The 23,379-nt window shown below is 39.3% G+C and overlaps 1 protein-coding gene across 4 annotated transcripts in view; it reads left to right on the top strand.

Annotated features, from left to right (window-relative positions):
• tns1b (tensin 1b) overlaps nt 1-23,379 on the top strand; it is a 160,411-nt gene that overhangs the window by 94,694 nt on the left and 42,338 nt on the right. For 3 of the 4 annotated variants that reach the window (XM_027277342.1, XM_027277366.1, XM_027277396.1), the window contains 7 exons: nt 9,545-9,586; nt 15,355-15,404; nt 19,211-19,382; nt 20,030-20,080; nt 20,169-20,291; nt 22,084-22,148; nt 23,277-23,360. In XM_027277342.1, the coding sequence (XP_027133143.1) occupies nt 9,545-9,586; nt 15,355-15,404; nt 19,211-19,382; nt 20,030-20,080; nt 20,169-20,291; nt 22,084-22,148; nt 23,277-23,360 (587 nt within the window). Of the gene's footprint in view, nt 1-9,544; nt 9,587-12,361; nt 12,680-15,354; nt 15,405-19,210; nt 19,383-20,029; nt 20,081-20,168; nt 20,292-22,083; nt 22,149-23,276; nt 23,361-23,379 lie in introns of those variants that run through there. The other variant, XM_027277426.1, reaches the window with a different exon arrangement.

The raw sequence follows: 23,379 nt of genomic DNA, 5'->3' as shown, positions 1-23,379 counted from the left end.
CATGCACTGCTGTAAAGCATGCTGGGCACATTCCTCAGATGTGCCCTCATGTTGAGCAAGCTTTGCCTGGAATCGGTTTTATTTTGCACAAACACAAAGCCTGGATGAAGAGATGGGAGTGAGAGGGAGAGAGATATTACAGATTCCGGTGTGGTAGACTGCACATCTGAACAGATGCCCCCCAGAAATACAGTACACATAAAGAAAGCATGCACTCACAAGCACAGATATGCACACACAGTCAGAAAACCATAAACCAATAACACCTACGTCATCCATCTTCTTTTTTTTTTTATAAGTCTTGTGTAGTGGGGGAACAGGGCCAGGACATTGCTGAGTAATGAGTAACTGCAGGGCAAAGATGGTCTAGATGTGGTCCAATTAGTGCTGTGTTTAGAACCACACATATTTCCCTGATGTGTCCTGTATTACGCAGTGTATAGAAGCACCAACCAGGCATCCTGTAACGATATACAGTATGATCCCAGTTTCCTAAGAATGGAGAAACTAGACCATAAAATACATGTTTAATAATAAACAGAGAGTGTCATGTGTTAGTGTATGTGTACTACGTGTTAATCTAGCATGTGTTTGTATATATGGCATAAGACCTACAGGTGCTCTATGAAAAACTGGATTCCCTACAGGCATCCACTTCAGCTTGGGCTTTTATCACACAATCACCCTAAAAGTAGGAAATTTGGTGATGATTGCTGATGCAAAAAAAAACAACAAAAAAAGCTGCACATTAGAAACAAATGTGTTTCTTTTTAAACTTCAAGTTTGTGCATTTTTAGTCCATGTCTTAGGTGTTACGTTTACTACTTGTAATTTATATAGTTAAAAATATCTGGGCCTGTCAGTTTGCATTGCTTAATTACAAACAGTGGCTTGTAAACTGCAGTTTTAGGAAGCACCCTCCCCAACCTCCCAAGTTAGGTTTTGCATTTCACAACAGTTCCGTTCCCATTCACTATGACCTATTATCATAATGGACTAGTCTGCACACTAAACTGTAATTTACCCTCTCCAGTGTTAAAAGTACAGAATGAAGAAACATCAGTTCAGACTGTGGTCACCCTCAGCCTGGTTAGTTGTGTCAGGCTCTCCAGACTTGGGTAATCAGATGTCATGGTTTTAGGAATGGCAGTGTTGGTTGGTAGGTCAATCCCTTTGGTCCAGATTTAAATATCTCATCAGCTGTTTGATGGATTGCCATGAAATTTAGGACAGACATTTACAGTGACGAGACGAGCAATCCTAATAACTTTGGTGATCCCTTGACCTTCCTCTAGTGTCATCACAAATTAGACATTTGTGATTTTGAGTGTAACATCTCAGGAACTATTGGATGGATTGTTATTATTATGAAATCTGGTAGACATGTTTATGTTCTTTTTAGGATATTTTGTAATGATGTTGGCCTTAATGTACCATCATGAGACCAAATCTTTAAATTGGTCGATAGTTTGAATGGATTCCTGACCAAATAACTGCAAAATTATTCACATTACTTTGACATTAGCATTTCATTCAAAATACCTCTGTATCTAAGGCAGCCACACAACAACCTTAAGGTTTGGTTAGTACAGATGTAGACAGCTGCAGAATGTTTGCAGAAGAAAACCTGTTTTGTTGCATTTGGCTGAATAATTTTAAAATTGTGTGTCATGATGGATCGCTTCACACAGTCTCGTTCTGAAAACAAAACAAAACAAGCAGTAAAATCTGCATGCCGCATGTCATGTGTTACAAAATGTATCATTTTTTATAATGACATCTTGTAAGTCAGACATACAACCTATTTTATATTTTACTTACATTCCATACATACTAGTATTCATCTATTATTATGATTAATAAATGACTGCATAATGTACAGAACATGTCATATTTCACATCCATGAACCAAAGATGAAAACAATGAAAACAATGTTGTAGTGATGAAGTACAGCAGACTAGATGAGGTTTGCACAATTGTTTTTCACTTTTTCTTTAGGTTATGTTAGATGTTTCTTTGTTATTACCATATTGGGACATATGCAGAGTTTATATATTAAGAGTGGAGGACAAAAGGTGATTTGTTTAATAGGTGGGTGTGTCTGAGTAGACCCTCTACACACACACACACACCCACACACACCCTCAAGGAGTAAAAATACTTGGCAGATGCCTTCAGAGACTCCCTCCTCTCTCACATGTTGGAAACAGCTTTTGGTTACATAACAGAGTGAGCGGTCGGGTCCATATCAGTAGGAGCAAGGACAGGAGGGGTGAGAAACACAAGAGAAGTCAGAGGTGGTTTAGGGTCACAGACAGCTCGGGATTTTTTCCCACAGCGAGGACTGTCCACTTTCTTCTCCTCTGGTCCTGAGGGATCACTGGCATTTTAGAAGCCCACCCCCTACCCAAAGTGGGGGGGACAAGAATAAGCATACACACCCCAACTTGAACCCTAACCCTGAATATAGACCGGCCTATACAGCCCCTCCTTTCTCAGCACCATGTTTACATTTCTGGGACATGGCTGTGTGAAAGCTGCAGATGAAGCACGACAGAGCTTGAGAGAGGAACAGCTGGGTGTGTGTGTGTTTGTGTGTGCTTAAGACTGATGAAGTAGTAGGGCTGGGGCATGTGCTTTTCAAAGTACTGTATTGTTTTGAATATGGCTATATTTTTCATATTGATTTTGCTGAATTTAGTCGTCCGAATTTCAATTTGTAATAAACAACAAAAACATAAAATCTTCAAGTATAATAGTGTTGAACGTCAGTTTGATTATTTCCATGTCGTTTTGTATATATTTACCATGTTAAATGTATATATCATTATTAGATATATACATTAAATGTAGATATCATTATCAGATGCTTGGATGATTTACACTGAAAACAGTTTTTGCCAGTCATAGAAAATGCTCCATTTGTCCTCTAATTTTTAAGTTTTTGGAACTGGCTCTGGGGTGGCTTCAGTACCAGTGAAGCAGGATTGCCTTTTTAGGCAGCTGCTAGTGAGGAAAACATTTGTTAAGGCTCCTGCCAAACAGCTGTGCTTTTACTTTGAAAGCAAACAAACACATTCACAGTTTTTACCCGCTTCCTGAAAGCAGGGAAATTCAAGATGCTTCATCACTAAAAGAATGATCATCGTTTAGATTTTTTTTACCTTCGCAGAGTGACAAAATACATGTCGCTCTTTTCAGCACCTTATATTTCAAATGAATCAATACATTTTAAATTGACAAAAGGCATCAGGTAAACATTCATTACTGTATGTCAGCTGGTGTGGGAGTGTGGTTTGTGTTTTCTCCCACTAGAAGGTGCTGTTGTTCATGTCCTCAGCTCATAGTCTCTACAGGTGTCCAGGGTCCCATCTGTCTGTCTTAGTTGCACGCCTTGCTTCCAGTGAATTAATAAAAGATCAGAATTTCTTTGCAAATGTAATTAAATTTGAGAGTGATCCATAGTTCATCATAAATGACCTCTCAGAAGAACAATCACTGTTTTTTTTTTTTAATTTCCTTCCTCAGATTACATTGTTTTGAGAATATTCACTGGGGCATGAATCAGTTGCCTACTGCACATGAGAAAACACATCTCCCTTTTTTCTGGCATGTGTTTTATTCTCTCCAAATTAGGCTAATCTAACAATAATTTAGTGTAACATGGTTCTCAATTGCACATTTACTTTTCATCTGTTCATTTTGTTACCAGTGACAAATGCATAATTTTCTTATCAAAGTTAAATTAAAGTCTCCTCATTCCAGCAGCTTAGTCGAAAATAAGCACATCGAGACATGTCTGAGGCCACTGAGTTCTTAGTTTGGGCGATTGTCCAACAAGCAGTGTAAACATACGAGTAGAGCTGGTGCGCAGCTCAGGTGGAGTGTGTTTTTGAATTTTCCAAAAAAAAGCGGTTGCCCTAAAAATGTACAAGGCTGTCTGGGGGAAGAGAAGGAGGAAAAAGAGGGGATGTGCAGAGGACAGGAAAGTATGAGTGGCACTCGGTACACACCCTTGGTCTGACAAACACATACATATAAACACAAGGGTACACACTATAAACAACAGCAGAGCTTCCCATGTGTGGTTGGTGACTCTACTCTCACTCTGCCAGGGGCTAACACGTGAACACACATCCAACAGCTCACACACACAGAATCATGTACACATGCAGTATAACTATGAGTGATAATTTAGGTGTTACAGGAAAAAATGTTTTCTTTCAGTTTCACACACGCATACAGAATCAGTTATTGCCTGCTCGGTTCACTGACTGAACATAAACACTGAATCAGTCCAACACTCACAATCAGTGTTGTCTGTTTCCTCTCACGGAGTGATACTCTTTATTTCTTTCTCTCCTCGTCTGACACCCACACTCACACACCCAAAGCACTGATTTTAACCACTCTGCTGCTGTCCACGCTGAGCTGGCTCCGTGGGCTGACCTAAAAGGGGCTGAGTCTTGAGCTTAAAAGATGTACAGCTGTATATTTAGCCCTGGGTCATTTCCCCAGAGGCTCTGCTTTAGGCTACGTTTATCTCCGCCACTCAAGGGGGGAAACTCCCAGCGATGCTTGCTACCTCTGCTTTCCTAAAGGAGTGGGCTATAATTTGGTAAATTGGTCAAAGGAGCCACTGTGCTCATGTGAAAGAAAGCACATGGTACAGTGTTGACAGAGATAAAGAGTTGTGAGTGAAAGTAACACTGAGGCTATACTTATAAGAGATGGATACATGGCTGTGCCCATGGTATCTCATCATCTGTGTGTTTTCACATTGCAGTTTTTATAAGGACACTTGAACATAATTAACAAAGCAGAAGACTCCTAAACTCAGTCCTGTTGCAGGTAATTAGTGCTTGTCTGTGAATAGGTTGTGAGTTGTATTCTGTAAGAGATGTTCAGCCTAATCGGGTAATAAAAGGAAATTCCACTTTATTACCACTTTAACTGTGTAATAAAAGTATTTATAACATTGCACTCAACAACTTAATCGCTTAGATCTGGGAGCACTGGTTACATCACTAAGTCCAGTGGGGCAAAAAAACATGAGCGATAAGTTGTAAAGAAAGGAAGCGAAAACAGGCAAAGACTGAAACTAACCTACTGCACTTGCCGTTGTACACATACAGTTTCCTTATGCGTTGAGGGATTATTAGTGCATTCATATTCATTGTCAAATAATGTTGCTTAGGTCAGTTGTTTATAACCCATGGGCCGAGGCTGTAGAGCACTGGCTAACGGGCTAAAGGAAGCTAACTTAATAATAATTTAAAAAAAAGCCAAAATAATAATTGTAGCTATCTAGCTTTCTAGGTATGTTCCTACAGTATTACTGCTATGACTATCTAGCAAACCTGGGCAAAACAGAGTCTCTATGGTGGATGCAGGGGAGGTAAAAGGTCCAAGGTGTTGTAATATCCAAAAATCTGACATTGTGGAGCCTACCTTTTATTTTGGTGACAACCTCAATAGCCTACTTTTTAGACATTAATATAATAATCAATGAAAAATAAAAACACTTGAATATGGCTAAAGTGTTTGTTTGTAACCTGTCACCATCCCCCCAAATCTGTACAATTAGTTTCATCAAGAATGCCCCAATTGATGACAAAGGCTACAAAAAGAAGAACCAAGTTTTGACAAGTTTTAGGATGTTCCCACAACACTTCCACCTCCCAGATGTAGTCATTCTGAGTTACCAAACAGGAAATGCTGAACTTGAACTTTTAGCAAAAAATGATTACCTTTGTCTATTATTACATCTGTTGCTATTTTGCTACCACATTGGAGATCAACAGCCTGTATTTAGCTCCTCACGAGAACAAATGCAATATGATGCTCAGCTGACTTGGCTCAAGGTGATGGCATGGCTTTGAGCGAAGGAGTCAGAAAGTCTCAGTAACTGCACTGGATAATGTTTTTTCCTCCCTTTTTAAATTGATAGAATTAGTATCCACAAAAACAGTAAATAAAGCATGATCGGAAGTGTATACTTGGTGCATTGGGAATGTAGGGTCCCCACCTGTTTCTGTGGTTATGTGAAGTTCAAGTTCATTCAGGTGACGTGATCTCAGATTGAGAATTTTTATTTTGAACATGTAAAAGCCAACAAAAAATAAACAATAAATAAAAATAAGATAAAAATAAAGAAAGGAAAAGAAATATACAATGAGAAAAAAAGAGGATGAAAATGAAAACAGGTCAAACCTGTATGCAGCAACTCAATTGTTAATTTCTCTTAACCAGTGCAAATTAAATCATACATGTTCAAAATGGAGTAGGAAGAAGTGTACACATATATTCCTACCCTTTCTCCTCTGCTTATTATATTATTAGTAGTACTATTACCGATATATTATAATTTATAGACAGTCTTTATATATATCTTCTGTATATAAATGTCTATATACATATATATAATTTCTATATATAATTTTCACATATTCCTACCCGTACATACATGCATACATACATGCATACATACATACATGCATACATACCTAATCTACATACCCAAGTGAACCATACATATTTGTGATCATCATCCTAAATGTGTGTTCAACAGTAACATTGTGTCTGAAAACCAAAAATAAACATCACTGTCCTTCCTCATTCTTATACCTCAGGAAAATATTGTTTTGGTATATCGTCTTGAACTGAAGAATATTAGTACTCTGTTTAAGTTCAATGTCTAAATTATTCCACAGTTTAACCCCACATATTGATGTCCAACTGTTAGACAGAAACTGAAATTTGCAGTGTCATTGTGACAGAAACTGAAATTTGCAGTGTCATTGTGACATCAGACTGCATAATTCTGCATATATATTTTCTCTATGATGTTCTCTTATGATTCACGATTCTGATGCAATTAATCCAAAACCCTAAGGCCCTGTCTCATCAGATTGTGTTACATGAAATTCATTCACATCTTCAAGAAATAGATGAAGCTTGGTGATATACTTGGGTGGGCTAGTTGTTGACCCACTGTAGCAGGTGTCCCAATGACTAACATGGCTGTCTAGACTTCTTTCTATTTTCGCTGTACAGAGTTGTTATTTCCTCCTTGCATTGTGTTTCATTTCATAATTTAATAATGACTTATTGAAGAGGGAAGTCAAGCTCTGTGTTAGTGTTACTAACAGACAATAAGTTCAGACAGTTTATTTAAGAGACGCATGTGTAGAATTGATTCTTGTCCAATAACTGTCTGCAAATCATTGCTCTTTGTGGACGGTTAGAGTTTATACTATGACAGAGGAGTTTAAATATTGGATGTAGCAACTCAGCCAAAAAAATACTATGCCTTCTTCTTTTTTGGATTCTTGTGATTTCCTTGGCTTACCTTGCCACAGAAGTTTTTAGTTTTATAGTATATGTTGAGAAAGTATGACGTAAATGTGTGTTTTCAGGGGTTTGATTTTGCAGCTTGTAAATGCAGTGGTGTCTGACGCTGTCAAGTTTTGGATATCAGACTTTCTCACACACATAGCCAACATCCATCCGAGGATTTGACCCTAAATCCGAACTTCACCGTGACACAGCAATTTCTGAGTTCAAGTGGATGGTTCTCTATTGTTTCATTTTAAACCATTTAATCATTGGAGCCTATGAAATATACAGCCTGTGAAGCCAAGACCCAGTCCTGGCTTTGAGTTTGTTATTAAATAGAGATTTATTGTGCATGGCTTGCAATAATTGTCATGATGAAATAAAAATTCTTTGATACCATTTCTAGCTTTAGCACCACAGTTCCCCTTCAAATGTTTCCTTTGAAGAGGGCTAAGAGAAACTGCAAACACTCCCTCTGTGGACTATTTTGCTGATACACAACTTCACAGGCTTTCTCATGCTTTCTGAATTAGTCGCCCATGTCCCAACGACAATACAGATACAGGCACACACACTCTCCAGCCATCTGGCTGCAATTGTACAAAGCGGAAACGCACATGTTAGAATATATGACTGTGAGAATTGTTTGTGTCTGTGTATGTTTTTCTGGGTGTACACACACACAATAGGGTCTATTTGGGTGAAAATGCCTGCGGCTGCAAATTTTGGCCTCTGTGCAAATCCACAGTCTGCATTTAGAGGCTCAAACATCATGGTCTGGTGTTTCCTTTTCCTTCATTCCTAGAAGTAACTCTGTCTTCCATGTGTCTGATGTACAACCACACACCTGCACACACATACTCAGTCGACCGAGCAGATTGGCTGAGTTGCCTTGGCATAATAGTGGTATTTTATTCATTCTCATTAGTTTTTGGTTGTCTGTTATAAGTTTTTCACTGGTAAGGCTGGAGTTTGGGGTAAAGTTAGGATGATTTCCTGGTTGGTGGTTTGCTCTGGGCGTTTGGAGTCTGTATTCTGGGGCCTGCAAAGCCAGACTATAATTTACCCTTTGCATTTACTGTTTATATTCCACCGAAGCTTTCTACAGAAGCAGAGCATCCCAGCTCTCTGTGTGGGACTGGCTAGTGATCAGTACCATGGAAGTGGCTTCCACTATGAAATGCTTCAGTTCAAATGATATTTTCCAATATTTAACAGCATAAATCTTTGGTGTTCTGGTCTTTAAAGTATAGTGATATTCTATATTTGTGTTTTTTCAACAAATCAAATGAATTGAACCTACTAACATGTACTCCATGTGTGTAATCAATGCCTGATATACTATCTTATTCCTCTGTGCCATAGAGCTCCTAAATAAAACGTTTCCTGATTCAGATCACAACATTTAGATTTTTTTGACAGTTACTCAAATCTCTCTGACAACAAAGTAGTCAGAAGTCCAACTCTACGTACATTATGGCAGCTCACTCACACTGTATACAGGTTTTGCCATAAAAAGTGCCACTCCTCAACTGCTTTCCTCTCTGCTACATATAGATATGACTGATGTTTTCAATACAGCTTGGACTGAATTTTGTATGCTTCATTTAGTAAGTAACATCTGTGCATGTGTGGTAGTCTGCGGCGAGCCAAGCCCACACAAGTTCATGACATCATGGACTGCTCTGATGTTTTCTTCTTATTCTCTCTGCCATGAATCTCTCCCTTTTCCTCCATCATTCTCACTCTGTACCCCCAAACCAGCCCATCCATCTATCTCATGATTCTTCTGATTAATTTTTTGTGGTTTCTTTCTCTCAGTCTGTCCTTGCTGTCTTTCTCTTTAACTCTCCTTTCTCTTTTTTCTTCTGTCTCTCTCCCCTTCTGTCTCTCTGTCCATAGCTGTATATGGCACTGAAAAAGAGAGTTGGACTCTCTGGTCTTGGCTAATGGAAGTAGACTTGTCTCTTTGTGTAAATATTTGCACAGAGGGATTATAGATGGTCCCACACATTCAAGGTGGAGCCCCACTCTGCTCCAGGCCACATTAGGGCAAAGAATGGCACTGAGTGTCGCTTTGACACAGCATGTGAGGAGATGATGTGACATGACAAAACATAGGATAAAACATGGTGCTGAGCTTTTTTGATGTATGAAATGTGGGTATTGATCTCACTTTTTTCTTTCTCTGTCTTTTCTTAACAGGCACCGAGCAGTGACCTCCCTCTCAAACATGTAGACACCATGGTGAGTTTCAACTTGCATTTTTTTTTATTGTTTATTCTCAGGTCGACTCATGTCTTTTGTTTAAATGACTGAACTGAAGCAGTCGATTTATCTGCCTCCATGACACTGGCAGGCAGATCGTGTGTTTGAAGTCAGAAGGGAATTAATAATGAGTGGATAGAGATATTTCAGCTGCATGAATGACAGCAAATACACCTCAAAACAATTTTGGGTGTATACTTTACACATTACAGTCCACAAATCATTATTTCATCTCTCCTCTGAGTGTACATATGAAGTACTCAGTACAGTTTGGACTCCTATTGAAATGGTACAAATCCAAACAAATATCCAGTGTTGACATCAAACACAAAGTATCAGCTTTTTATATTTTTGTATAGATGATGACTGACTCAGAGTCCAGTGATAGAAGAAGACCTTTATGGATTTTTGTGCTGGGAGTCAAGCCAAGCTGTTGTACTAAACAGCTGATTCTGTTCCCACTAGACCTTTTTCCTTGACTGGTCATCAGAGACAGATGGCATCACTGTGTGTGATTAGCTGCTGATTTGTAAGCAGGAAGGTTTGTCAGTGCAGTGTAACGTGACACAAAGTGTTTCTATTTGAGCCTCCTGCAGCTGCACACATGCATACATGCAGGAAGGGTAAAGGTCAAGGGAAACAGGTCTTGAAACTCTTAAACCATGTCATATAGACACAAAAGATACACAGCGAACAAGAATGTCAATGATAGATGATATTGGTTGATTGTGTACACTACTTTCTGTATTAGCAGTGCATAGTAACTACAGCATAGTGCAGGTGAGGTGAATATGATGTTTACAGTATGGCAAATAAAATCTGAGGAAAAGAAAACAAAATGATTGTAGTTACAGTTAATACAATACTCATTGCATCTGTGTATAGGGAGGTTCTTTCTGCACTGGAACAAAATTTTGGGACCTGCATGCAAATCATGAGGTGCTAAATCGTTCGACATGGATGTAATTCCTAAAATTATTGTGCAGAATGATACAGATACAGTGGCAGATATGAACAACTTCAAAGTTATCTTTGATTTTAGCGCTAAAATTTTAAGTGGGAGTAAATATGCACTACCAAGCATGCACTGGATTTCAGCCCTTACACCACAGGTACGGATGGCCAATTAGACATAATTCTATGACATCACCCTATAGCCTTCATATGGTTGTTATAGAAATATTAATAACACTCTAATGAAATAGTTAATCATTTCAGTGTATCTCTTTTGTCCATGCGTGCATGTCAGGCCAACACGTGCAAAAATTACAGTACAGTCGTCCCTCGCTATATCGCGGTTCACTTTTCGCGGACTCGCTGTTTCGCGGATTTTTATCAGTGTAATTTTGCATGCTTTTTTTTTACTGCGTACTGTACAGTATGAGCGCGCATTGTGTTCTGCGTCCTAAATTGGCTAAGGGAGAACCGCCCTGCGTCCTGATTAAGGAAGTACTGTACAAAATGCGTGTAAAAAGGTAGAAGTGTGTGGTTAGGGGTTTTACGGCCTTAAAACATGTATAATAATTGTAAAACTTACTTCGTGGATTTCGTTTATTGCGGGTTATTTTTAGAACGTATCCCCCGCGATAAACGAGGGACCACTGTACACGTTTGCTTTGTGCTCACTTAGCACTACTCGTCTATGACATAACTTCCTGTGAGTTGTATTTTGTCTGGGAAAGGAAGGATCAAGTAACTTAATTAGAGTTACCACCCAAAGCCAAGTACCCACTTTCTCCACAAGGACCAAAATAAAAACAAATGCACCAGTGTGTCTTCTGTGTGTGTGTGTGTGTGTGTGTGTGTGTGCGCGCGCATGTGTGTGGCTACTTTCTTAGGCATTTCCTATGTTATTGTTGAGTTTTCTCCTGCAGTGTAATAGAGAAGAGCACCAGCTTTTCACAGTGTCTTCAAAACAGAGAGTCTCAGGTCATAATTTGGTCTGCACCTTAACTTACAGGGGCAGAGCCTAAAACATGCAGTGATTATAATTCTGACACTATGCATTGTGTTAAGAGTACATGCATGAATGTACATCTGTGTGTGAGTGCAGCTGCTACTGTCTGGTCACGGGCATTTGCTGTGTGGTTATGCTCTGACGTCTGGGAGATGTTTGGCCGCGCCTCATCGCCTCGGAGCATCAAAAAGATTTGTCTTATGACTACATGAGCTTCTCTCGCTTCACTGGATCAGTTTCTACCTCAGTTCTCTTGGTGTTCTTCTGCTTCTTCACTGTTTTTTCTCCTAATTTATGTTTTCTTATATTAGACACTAAAAATTAGACGTTAAATCAGAAGACAGTTTTGAGAAGGAGCAACATATTGTACTTTAAAAAGTGGATAGTCTGTTATAGAAAAGTGAGAATATTACCACAATGCAATTTAAGTGCAAAAGACACAACTGTCTTAATGTCAAAAGTTTTCACAGTTGAGTTTTCACAGTTGGATACACAGAAGCATGTTTTACAAAGTAATATTTACATGACCTAACATAGACAAAGTGGTGAGTAGTTAGTCAGTGGATTTGAAGGTCTGTGTGTGTGTTTGTGTGTACAATGATGCATCAGACCCCACATGTTTACCAAAAGAGCCAGAAAGGGTTAGCAGTCACAATTTAGATCCGTACACAGATGAGAAAGAGGGAGCGAGGGAGGGAAAAGTTGAATATGAGGGGGAGAGATAACATGATGGGAGGCAGAGAGGGAGGGGGAGGGTGGCCAGTACACAGACAGAGAGGGAAAGAAAGAGAGAAAGAACACAGAGCGGACAGACGGACAAGACAAGGAGCGTTGTGAGGAGTCTGGTCTGAGCTGGAGCAGGCAGTGGCCCACTGCAGGCAACTGCCCAAAATAGAGCCCTTGGTTTTTGTTTTTTTCTTCCTCTTCTTCTTCTTCTCCTCCTCCACTGTCAGAGAAAAGGGAGAGGTTTCACAGAGTAAACTTCACTGCCGGACAGAAAGCAGTGAGAGGCAGAGGGATCTTTTCCAGAGATGAATCGAGGAGAGTCTTTGAGAAGGCGGCTCTCCTCTCTGAGGGGGGCATGGCGATGGAGTACAGGCTACCTTTTCAGGAAGGTAGGACGCGATGGAGGGGCGCACGGATGGATGTTTGGATAGATTTAGTCCACATGGGTTCTGTAGCTTGTCCTTTCCTTCATCGCTTGTTTTTTTTTTCTTTGTTATGGAACAGTTTCTCTCGTCGCTTTCGTAGACTTTTACCAGCCCCCAACGTCTTTCGCCCTTCCTCCCACCCTCCCTCCCTCTCTCCTTCGCTCTTTCTCAGATGGTTAATTTGAATGGCCTGCTTGTAAAGTCAACCTCTGCAGATGGTTTTCATCTGGAAACAGGCCCGCTGGACCCCCCACTCCAGTTCCCACCTCCTCCTCCTTACCCGCTACTTTGCCCCCCCCCTCCCTCTTCTTCCCAACAAGTTTTCAGAGAAGAGAAACCGGTCTTGAGGTTTGGACTGTGTGATGTTCAGGAGCTATTTTCTTCAGTATTGGTCTGCTTTAGAGATGCTGCACTGGGAAACTGATTTGAACACGAGGATTCATAATTTCTTTTGTTTCTTGATTGTTAAAATCAAATCAAATCTTGCAGCTATTCATTGATGTTATGGCTGCACATTACACTCCCTTCATAGATGGTACTTGAACATGATGACGTTTCTCGATGACAAAAACATCAGTGTCACCACAGAAAAAGTTCTTGTCTTATTACTGGCCGGAGCTTCATTGCGGCACTTTAACCAAATGGTTGCACTTTAACTTAAACATTTTGGGCTCATAAAATGCTCTGCACACAAATTCAGACTAATTTGAAGCAAAAACTATGAATTAACTGCCATCCTCACAGCAGAATATAAACACCATCTCCTCAAAACTCTCTCCCAATCTGTAATTAAGAGGTTTGTTTACATGCTGGTTGAACTGGTGGCACAAACGGTATTTCTCAGGCACCTTGCTATTCTGAAATATGAGGTTGGTTTGATCATCTCACAATGGTCTGTTTTAAAGTATTTTGGGCTTTTTTCTTTTCCATGCACAATAAAAACTCTTAGGTTGACTCTTAACCCTCTTCATACCCTGCGTCTGTCTCTGAACCCTCTCTATTGGGCCATTTCTTGCTCATTCATCTCTGTCCTCCTCTGGCGACTCTCTGCACTTTATAGCCCCTTGCAACATACTGAAACGTTTAGGCCAAAGCACAGGCAGAAAATGGGGGGGGATTTGCTTCAGTTGGGCCACGGACTCATGTGAATACTTGCAGGATGGAGCGAAGGAACGGTGCATCAAATTTGTTTAAATTAAGAGGATTCGCTGGCAAAGGAAAGAATACAGAAAAACCGTTTGTATCTGTGTTTGTTCCTGTATAGGTTTGTGTCACCATAGGGACACTGAGCCCTTTTTACCAATCACTGCAATCTAATTTCAAAACAAGATGAGGTCAAGTAAAGCATCAAACTCAACAAACTAACTTTGTTTCCTCGGAAAATAGGCTGTGCTAGAGTGGAGCTATACCCCCACCAAGAATTAAAATTGTTTTCCTGTAGCCCCACCAAGAATGCAGATTCATCAACTTGTGTGTCCTGCTACCTTCAGGTGTCTTCAGGTGTTTAATGAAGTGAAGGAGATTTACTGATGTTCCTTCTTTTGTCTGAAGTTGCTGTATGTTTATTTCGTCTTGCCTTGTTGATAAAGTCACTGAAGTGGCAGTAGATGGTTCGGAGAAATCTGTTCTCAGCTCAGTCTCAGCAACCCTCTTCCATCTTATTTGAATGAAGCTGCCAGCTTTTTGTGCCTCTCCTCCCATCTGAATATGCTTGGCACCTGGAAAACCAGGAAAACCCTATTGAAGTACTGCTTGTGCTAGTTGTTGCACTGCCTTGATTGGAGCCATCGACTCAATTTAAGGGAATCCCCACATACATGGTGTCTGAGGAAAATCCCAGACAAACTTTAAAAATTTTTGGTGTCATAATTTTACACTTTACTCACATTATAAATATTGCATGATAAAAAAAAATGGTTTAAATGGTTCTTTTTGGAAAAACTTGGAAAAACGTGATAACCTGAAAATAATTCAGTGGTGCTCTTGACAATGGTGGTTAGCCAGCCAATCTGATCTAATAGATGATGATGGATAACCACCCCCTCCTGTGTACATGTGACCCAAACACCACAGGGGAGTGAACAAGTCCACATGGCCTTTGACCCCCCTCCTTGAGCTGGTTTGAGGGGGAGGTGAGGCAGGCGAGGCATAGTGGAGCCAAACAAAGTCAATCACTTTCAGCCACACTTCCTCTGCTTTGCTTTATGAGGGTGCCACGTGACACCCCCTCACATGGTGCTAAACTATATCATATAAGAGACCCCATTACAAATCTGAATTTGTCTTTACAGGGGTATATTCATTTTTTTCATCACAGCATTGGAGCTTAGTCACTGAAGTGGATAACTTTTGTTTAGTTAGCTACCTGTCATATTTTCACATTAACAGGATTGAACTGGTGTTACTAGCAGAGGATGGCTTGACACTTAAACTACTATTGGAAGCACTGATGATATTGTGATACTATACGGAAGTCTTAAAGTAACATAAAACCAACAAAGAACTCTTAGAAATGGTGGAGAACAAAATTAGTGATGCTGAGGTGGTTCCAAACAAGCTATGTTGTTTGACAAATAGTATATTAGGTTATATTCATCGGCCAATGATGAAGCTAAAGTGTTTCTCTTTGTGTTTTGCAGGGCTCAACAAAATCTTCAAAGAGCGTGGAATCACGGCGCAGACCATCGAGGTAGGAGCTCTTTTTGTGTGTTTTCTTCAAGCTGCAAGTTTCCCATAAAAGGCTTCATTTGCCTTATTGTGATAGTCTGTGATAGTCGAATTCTTCTAGGAACTAATCTGCAGTATTTTTCCAAAAGGATAAAGAAGGAAGTGAAATAAGCACAGTCTATCACTAAATTACTATCTATCATTTCAGATGAAAACTTTTGATGCAATTTGATATTTTACCAGGCGAATTAGTGAAGCAACATACCCTGGCATTGAACTGGACTTCACACTGTTTTATTTTATTTTTTTGGACAAAAAGATATTTGGTGTCACCCCCTCTCACCTCGGTCCTCAGGGGGTCACAGATGTTGTCAGTTTGTAATTAATGTGTAAAACTTGACACCAGAATACTTCATGCTGAACTTCTGTGTTAGGCGTGACAGTTTGATTTCCTCACAGCAAATCAAAGAGTTGATATGGGGTGACAAAAACAGTTCAGCATCAGTACATGCAGACTGTGTGTGCGCGTGTGTGAGTTTACAGTCATTTTACAACCATATAAAGGAAAAAAATCAAAAGCTTTTCAAAACTGCACAACAGCACAGTCTGTTTTCTCTCATGTAAAACTCTGGCTGAAGGTATCCAGTCAAACTAGTGGGTCCACACTGGATTATTTACATTCTTATCAAGATGTTCTTTTTTATCTGTTGTGGTGTACAATGCCAAGAATGCGATTGAAGTTGAGGTTTAATTAAGAAGTAAACATACTGTAGACATCCTATTCAGTTCTTTTGTTCAGTTTTAAAATTGGACATGGACAATATGTCTTCAACATGACTGAATCATTGGGATATCATTCTGTTAGAGGTTCCAACTGTTTACATGGATGCTAAATAAAGTGATCCGATAAGATGTGTTTACATGCCCTAAAGTATTTAACTAAATCAGGGGTTCTGCTTCCTGTGAAGAGTCTAAACTGCTGGAAATATCACAGAAGAAGAAGATGTTCTGCCTGTTTATATAATTTTCAAGATGGAACCACATTGTGTCCTGGAAACAATATTTGTCTAGCTAAGCAGCACGTATTTCAGCCACAGACCAGTTTTGCTTTGCTACCACCACAATCAGATTAAACATGGTTATTAGGTTACATGAGGCATTATTGTGATTATTAGGAGAATAATAGAGATCCATGAAGCTATTTATTTCCAAACAAAATACTATAAACAAGTAGAGATATCCACTTGACAGGTAAGCTGATAATTGTGGCTTGCAAAGGTGCACAATGCAAATACTGCATAAATTTTTCTATTTTAAAATGTAGTAAAAGAACATTGCAGAAGCAATCAGACTTAAAGTGAAGTAGAGTGGAAGAGCCAAGATGATTTTTTTAAATGACTTTAAGTTGGCACTTTGTTCCTGATAATAAGTAGTTATATTCAGACCAGGTTTTTTAAAAGATATTTAGTCTGTTACAGGAAATATCATGTTGGTAGACTAATAACTATGCTACTACTAAGATAGCATGCCTAAAAATGTCTAGTTTTTGGTTAGAGATATTTTGAGCAGCAGAGCAAGATGTTAACACAATACTTTAATGCATTTTATCACCTTAAAACAACACAGTTAATCTGCTATTAGACCATTTCAGTCTCCATCACTTCATTGACTTTCATGGAAGGGTTCCAGTCGCTAACCTTGTTCTGTGTTGTGCTGGTGCTTTGGGTGATAATTCTGAACATTTCACTGTATGAAAAGTCATTGGGTCCATTTTTAATACAAAAGTTTAACCAAGACTCATCATTGACCCGAGAGATTGTGAGAAACTGTAGGTGAAAAATGACGCAAGCTGGAATCAATCCATTCTCTCAGTATTTTAAATAGAAGAGACAGAAATTGTTCACTTTTATTATCTTTCTTATTACTAAGAAATATCTGGCGAGATGTTTTATGGCCTAATGTCTCAGGTTTCCTGATAAAATATTCCCAGTTCACAGTTGGTGTTTGTCCAAATGCACAAATGAGATCATTGCAGAGCTGAAATTGAGCGTGCACAGATAATGCGTCATTCATCAAATGTGATATGCAGAAAAGGAGCAATCGCTTCATCTCTTCAGCTGATGAGAAGCAGGCTGGTACTCAGACGGTCAACACATGCTGGTGGATCTGGAACAGGACCAAACCACAAGTCTATATTGGCCCTGACTGCACCCAGAGGCGAAAGCCGTACATATGCAGAGACAGAGAGGGAAATGAAAAGAGAAATAGATGACAGAAGGAAATGCTAAGAAAGATGGGAAAGAAAGAGAGAGATACAGTTAAAAGAAATGATAACAACAAAATAGTTTTGGCAAATCAGGAACACAAAGAGACACAATCTTCAGGACATTTCAAAGTAAGATGTTTGCACAGGAGAGAGAGAACATGTGTGACATATCAGTTTCTCTTCTATCGCTAGTGATGAATAATTTCCAGTAAGCAAGTTTTGAGTGGCTCCAGATGTACAGTACAGAGCAGGTTACAGTATTTGTATAGTGAACCTGGAGAGATCTTTTCTCCCAGACATATGAGCAATTTCCTCTGGGGCTACTCACAGCTGACAAATGTGGGAAATATGCTGCAGTCTGGGCGCTAAGGGGCACCTCTCCCTTAACCTCTTCATTCCACAGTCCATGTTCTCTGCAGACATTTAAAAAAAAGCTGAGATCAGCTCGGACACTTAGAGCTCATCCCGAAAAATAAAGAAAGAAATGATGATGATTTACCTTTTTATTGAAATTAAAGGAATTGTTCAATGTCATGGGAAATATACATTCTCACAAAACATTTCTCAAAAGCAATATTGTGGAGGTAGATAATGAGATAAATATTTTAAAGATGTTATATGTATTAGAAGCCTGGTACAAAATTTCAGATCAATAATGGGATTTCTGAGATGAATGAACACTAAACTGCAATATTCTCACAATCTGCCATGTTTATCTACTTAATGAGTTCCTCCTTGCTCTGTTTTCGCCTCTCCGATATGTTTAATACAGAGGGGAAAGCCTCCATTTTGAAGGCAGCCCCTCTGGGACTAAATGATGTCACTGTGGATATGGCATTTATGTGGTGTGTTGCTTTTCCCATATTAGGATTTTTGTGTCCCGTAGTCCTGAAGAAGAATGTTGCGTTCAGCTGGATCTAAAATGTAATTTGCTGCATTTAGGACGTAATGACTTTAAGTCTAACAGATGAAGCAAGCAGCCACGTTTTTTACACTTTGGCTCCAAATTAGTGACTCTTTGTTTGATTTGTGTTAAAGTACAGATTATTCCAGAAGATATACTGTAACAGTAACACTGCAGGAGAAGAAGTGTCTTGTGACATCTCTGTGAAAGGAACAAGTGTTTCCTTATTAAATCACAGGAATGAATTATCCAACAGTAACGTCATCCGTATTAAATATTTCCACCACAAGATTTTTGGAAAACAAGATTTACTTGGGATGATTCAAAATTCACATTCTGTACACTCATATGGTCATATGGTCATCAATAGAAAAAAATCCTGTACAGGAAAATAATAGATTAATAAGAAATGCAAGAAACTTAAAAGATTAAATAAAATAAAAGTGAGTTTTGTCATGAGTATGCTTTGATTAAAGTGCTCACACACAAGCGTGTGTCTGAATCACATGTGCTGCATTACTTCTGGGTATTGAATAGCTATCTTTTGTAGTCAAGCAGCCCACCTCAGTTCTGCACAGGGGAGCGACTAATACGCAAAAGTTAGAATCCTCACAGTCACCCACGCTGAAGGGTAAAAGTTTTTCTGTTTTTCTGATAGGAGCCTCAGTCTTCTGCAGGCCCTGGAGGAGAGCTATGAGTTGGACCTGATCTACATCACAGAGAGAATCATCTCCGTCTCCTTCCCCAGCAGTGTGGAGGAGCAGAGCTACGCTGCCAACCTGCAGGAGGTCGCCTCCATGCTTCGCTCCAAGCACGGCCACAACTACCTGGTAGAGTTTCCTGTGTACATCTGGGTGATTCTGGCAGGAATATAGCAATTAACTTTCAAAATAAATGATGCAAAGATAAGGTAGGAACATTACAGCTGCCCAGATCAGCAGATCATCAGCTGATCTCGCTCAGTCCCAACTACACATTTACACATGCATTCACACAACAGAGTGATTATGTACTATCTGTGTACATCTCTTTACATGTAATTCTATTGTTGATTTTATTATTGCTATCTGGTCTCCACTGGCCAACGGCTGCTTCTACAACCTGAAAACTTATCACCCAAAACCATTTATCTGTAAGCTGCTGCTGTTTGATATTGTTAACTACTGTGTTTCTTACTGAATTTTAAAGGTGGGAAAACTTCCTACAGTTTTAGGGAGGTCAATTAACATGATGTCAGCAACCTTTTGGGGGTTTCTAATTTAGCTGGAAACATGAAAACGTTAAGTTTTTAACCAATTCACAGAATTAAAGTCAGTTTGTTTGTTAGCTGTTACCTCTGCTTGAGGTATTGTGTCAAAAGAAAAGTGGTGGGTGGGCAAAGCCGTCAAAAGAGAATGATTGGCAGTCCTAAATCTTAATTACATAATGTCAAACAAACAAACAGTTTTAATAACGGTGTTTATTTCTACTACCTCAGCTCTTCAACCTCAGTGAGAAGCGTTATGACATCAGCCAACTTAATCCAAAGGTAAACCTGACAGCTTGATTTCTCTTCTCTCCTCTCATGTATTGATATGATCATCAGTCTGACTGACAGCCTCTCTTCTCTCTCTCAGGTGTTGGACTTTGGCTGGCCTGACCACCATGCTCCAGCCCTGGACAAAATCTGTAGCATCTGCAAGGCCATGGACACTTGGCTGAGTGCGGACAGCCACAACGTGGTGGTCATACACAACAAGGTTAGACGATGCAGTGCGAATGGATCTGTAGACAGTAGAGGGTGCTCTCAGGCTCTTCACAAGGACCCCCACTTCCCCTGAGGCTGCAGCTGTTTTTGTGTGTGTCTTTAATGACGTTCTCCTTCACTGAAACACTGAATTCAGGGTGGAGTGTGCTTGTTTGGGTTCGGTTGTGCTGGATGAAGGTTAGGAAAACACAAATTAAGGGGGTAAGGCACGCCACTCATCATGGCTACTTAAGTTTATTTACCCTTTTACTCGTAACAATACCATAAAAAAAACTGAACTGACCAATATTTTCCTGTTGTTGCCTAAACTTACTTGCATCACATTATATTCTTGTGGCAAACCACACTCATCTGGTTTCTAAGTATGCCGACACAAACCATAAAAAGTATATCCAAATACAACTACTAGGCCAACTTCTCAAATGTAATACCTAATCATTTTCACGTTAACCCCATCGTGTTTCCGATTGTGTTTTGCAACATAAGAATTAACCATTGGATCCTGAAGCTCTACGCCTCAATCCAAGATGTTCCCACAGGGAGGTTACAAACAAGTCGGCTGCCATAACAACTGCTGTTATTTTTCTGAGAGTTGAGTAACGCTGGTGATGAGAGTGTGGGCCTGTGGTGGTCACTAAGGAAGCAGGCCGTGTTGGGTTTCAACATATCAACAAATCATTTCCACTGGGCTTCACGCTGTTTAAGCGGCCGCGATATTTATAATGTGGAACACACTTATCCTCCACAGTGATCCTTGTTATGAAGATGGATAGATGTGTAAAACGAATGCAATCTGAGACTGGTTTGTTACCATAGGAACATGTGCTTGGACTCAGTGATGTAGTCATTAAAGGCTCAGACAGTAATTTAACCATAGAAATAACAGGTATAGTCACATATGTAATTGACATATTTTATGATAGAAATTGATGTCACGACTGTAAATGAGGGACACTCACCAGTTTTACAGTCAGTTGTGGTCAAGTCTTGAGCTGCACTATTTAGCCTGTTAAAATGTCTTCTGTGGTTTAGGAGGCAAAAATAACTCTGATGACATCATGTTGGAGAGTTGTTGGAGAAAAAGCGTGGGCATTTACTAGGCAGCAGGGGCTTAGCATAAAGATGCTATCAGATTGCATTATGGGAAGTGTAGGATTTTTTTCCTTCTGTTTTTGGACCTCTACAAGGGACTAAAAGTCCACAAATCCTGACTTCTCCTGCAGTGATTTTGACCTTTTATTTAAACTCAAGCCTCTCCTCCAATATTTAAGTTCTGGAGTAATTCTCTAACTGCATTAGCATTGGAATGGATGGATGAATAGTTTTAGTTTTATTATCTTCTCATTTTCTTTGTATAAACTTTATTTTTTCGTTTCGTTTCCTTATTCATCTGTAGTTATTTCTGTTTTTATATTGCTGTAACACCTCTCTGATGTATAAATGCTCAAATACCTTGAGCTTTAGTAACATTGATTTGATTAATTTATGACATTGAGTCATGTTTTTAAACCTACTGACGTATTTTGGAGTGATTCCAGGTTCTAATTTTGTGTTTTTCTTTTGTTTTGTGTGTTTACCTTTTGGTTGACATTTGGATCTTGATTTGCATTTTAAAACGACGGCAATGACTACTTCAATGGGAAGGGCACTGTATCTCACAATGTTAATGAAAGTGAAAAATAATTTGTTTATTCCTTTCAGTGATTTGGCACAGAAAACATAACCTCCTTGACAGAGATAATAACTCTGTTAAATTAAATTGTTCTTTTGGACACCGTTTTCAGGGCAACCGGGGCAGAACTGGAGTGGTGGTGGCAGCCTACATGCATTACAGCAACATATCTGCCAGGTAAGTCTGTAACCCCAACTATACCTGCACAGGATTAAGTGGCAGCACACTTTGAGAGAGAGGAAAGAAAAGTCAGATGGAAAAAGGAGAGAGGGAGAGAGACAATGAATCTGTAATTCTGTGGAAACAGAAAAATAGAAGTGGAGAAAAACAAGGGGGGGAGAACATGGAGGAAAAACTAGATAAATGAGCATTATTCGTCACAAGACTGAACTCCACATTTAAAGGACGGGCAGAGATGTGGTGAACAGATGAAGGAAGAACATGAAATTAAAGAACAACGCTTTTATTTGAAGACATCCAAGGAAAAGTATTTGATAAAATAATTATAAGCAGAAAGCAATGAGTTAGCTTAAATAGTCACCAGATCTTGAGACTCAAATGATAAGTGCCAGCTTTTTATTTATTTTTATTGGATTTGTTTATAGATATCTTAAAATAGAAGGACATTCTGTTACAAAAACCTGTTAAAGAATCAGAAAAGCGCATGACTCCCTGTTGTCTCTGAAAGAAACACTGATTGGCCAGGGAAAAAAAAACAAAACTTAACACTCTCTCTTCCCTGCAAAGCATTAGATTCCTCTATAATCCCACTATCCCACAAGTCAATTTAAAACTGGTGTAAAGTTGCTTGAAAACAAAAGTAGCAGCCAAATACCAAAACATTGTGTGCCATCTAATGGAGGGTACCCAGAATCTGTCAGACATGAACACTGAGAATATTTTTGTTTCTAGTATCTTTAGATAGACACACTTGGCTAACACTGCATGGTAGGAAATAACATGAATGTCTACAGTGAGATTTAAAAAATTTTTTTCCTGAATTGTGTTCCAGGTGTGTCTTATTAATTCTATTCCTATTTTTGTGTTGTCTCACAGAATGATGGAAATATGTGTGTGCATTAAATATTAAAACCATTTTCATTGTGTGCAAACATTTCAGATGTCTTACATGACATGATCAAGCTCACTGTAAAGTGTGCCCTCTAATGATTAACAAGCTCCAGAGCTTCACACACACACACCCACACACTATATTTACTGTATACTACTAGAAATACTGAACATTGCATATACTGAGGTGGAGGTATAAAATAACTTTAACCAAACTTCTGTGTTGGAATGCAGTGCTGACCAGGCTCTGGACAGGTTTGCCATGAAGCGTTTCTATGAAGACAAAGTGCTTCCTGTGGGCCAACCATCTCAGAAAAGGTCAGTCTTCCTTTACTTG

This window comes from Larimichthys crocea, chromosome I (assembly GCF_000972845.2).
Source record: "Larimichthys crocea isolate SSNF chromosome I, L_crocea_2.0, whole genome shotgun sequence".
Classification (NCBI taxonomy): Eukaryota; Metazoa; Chordata; class Actinopteri; family Sciaenidae; genus Larimichthys; species Larimichthys crocea.
The sequence above is the reverse complement of the archived record's forward strand: the minus strand, read 5'-3'. Positions and strand labels throughout refer to the sequence as shown.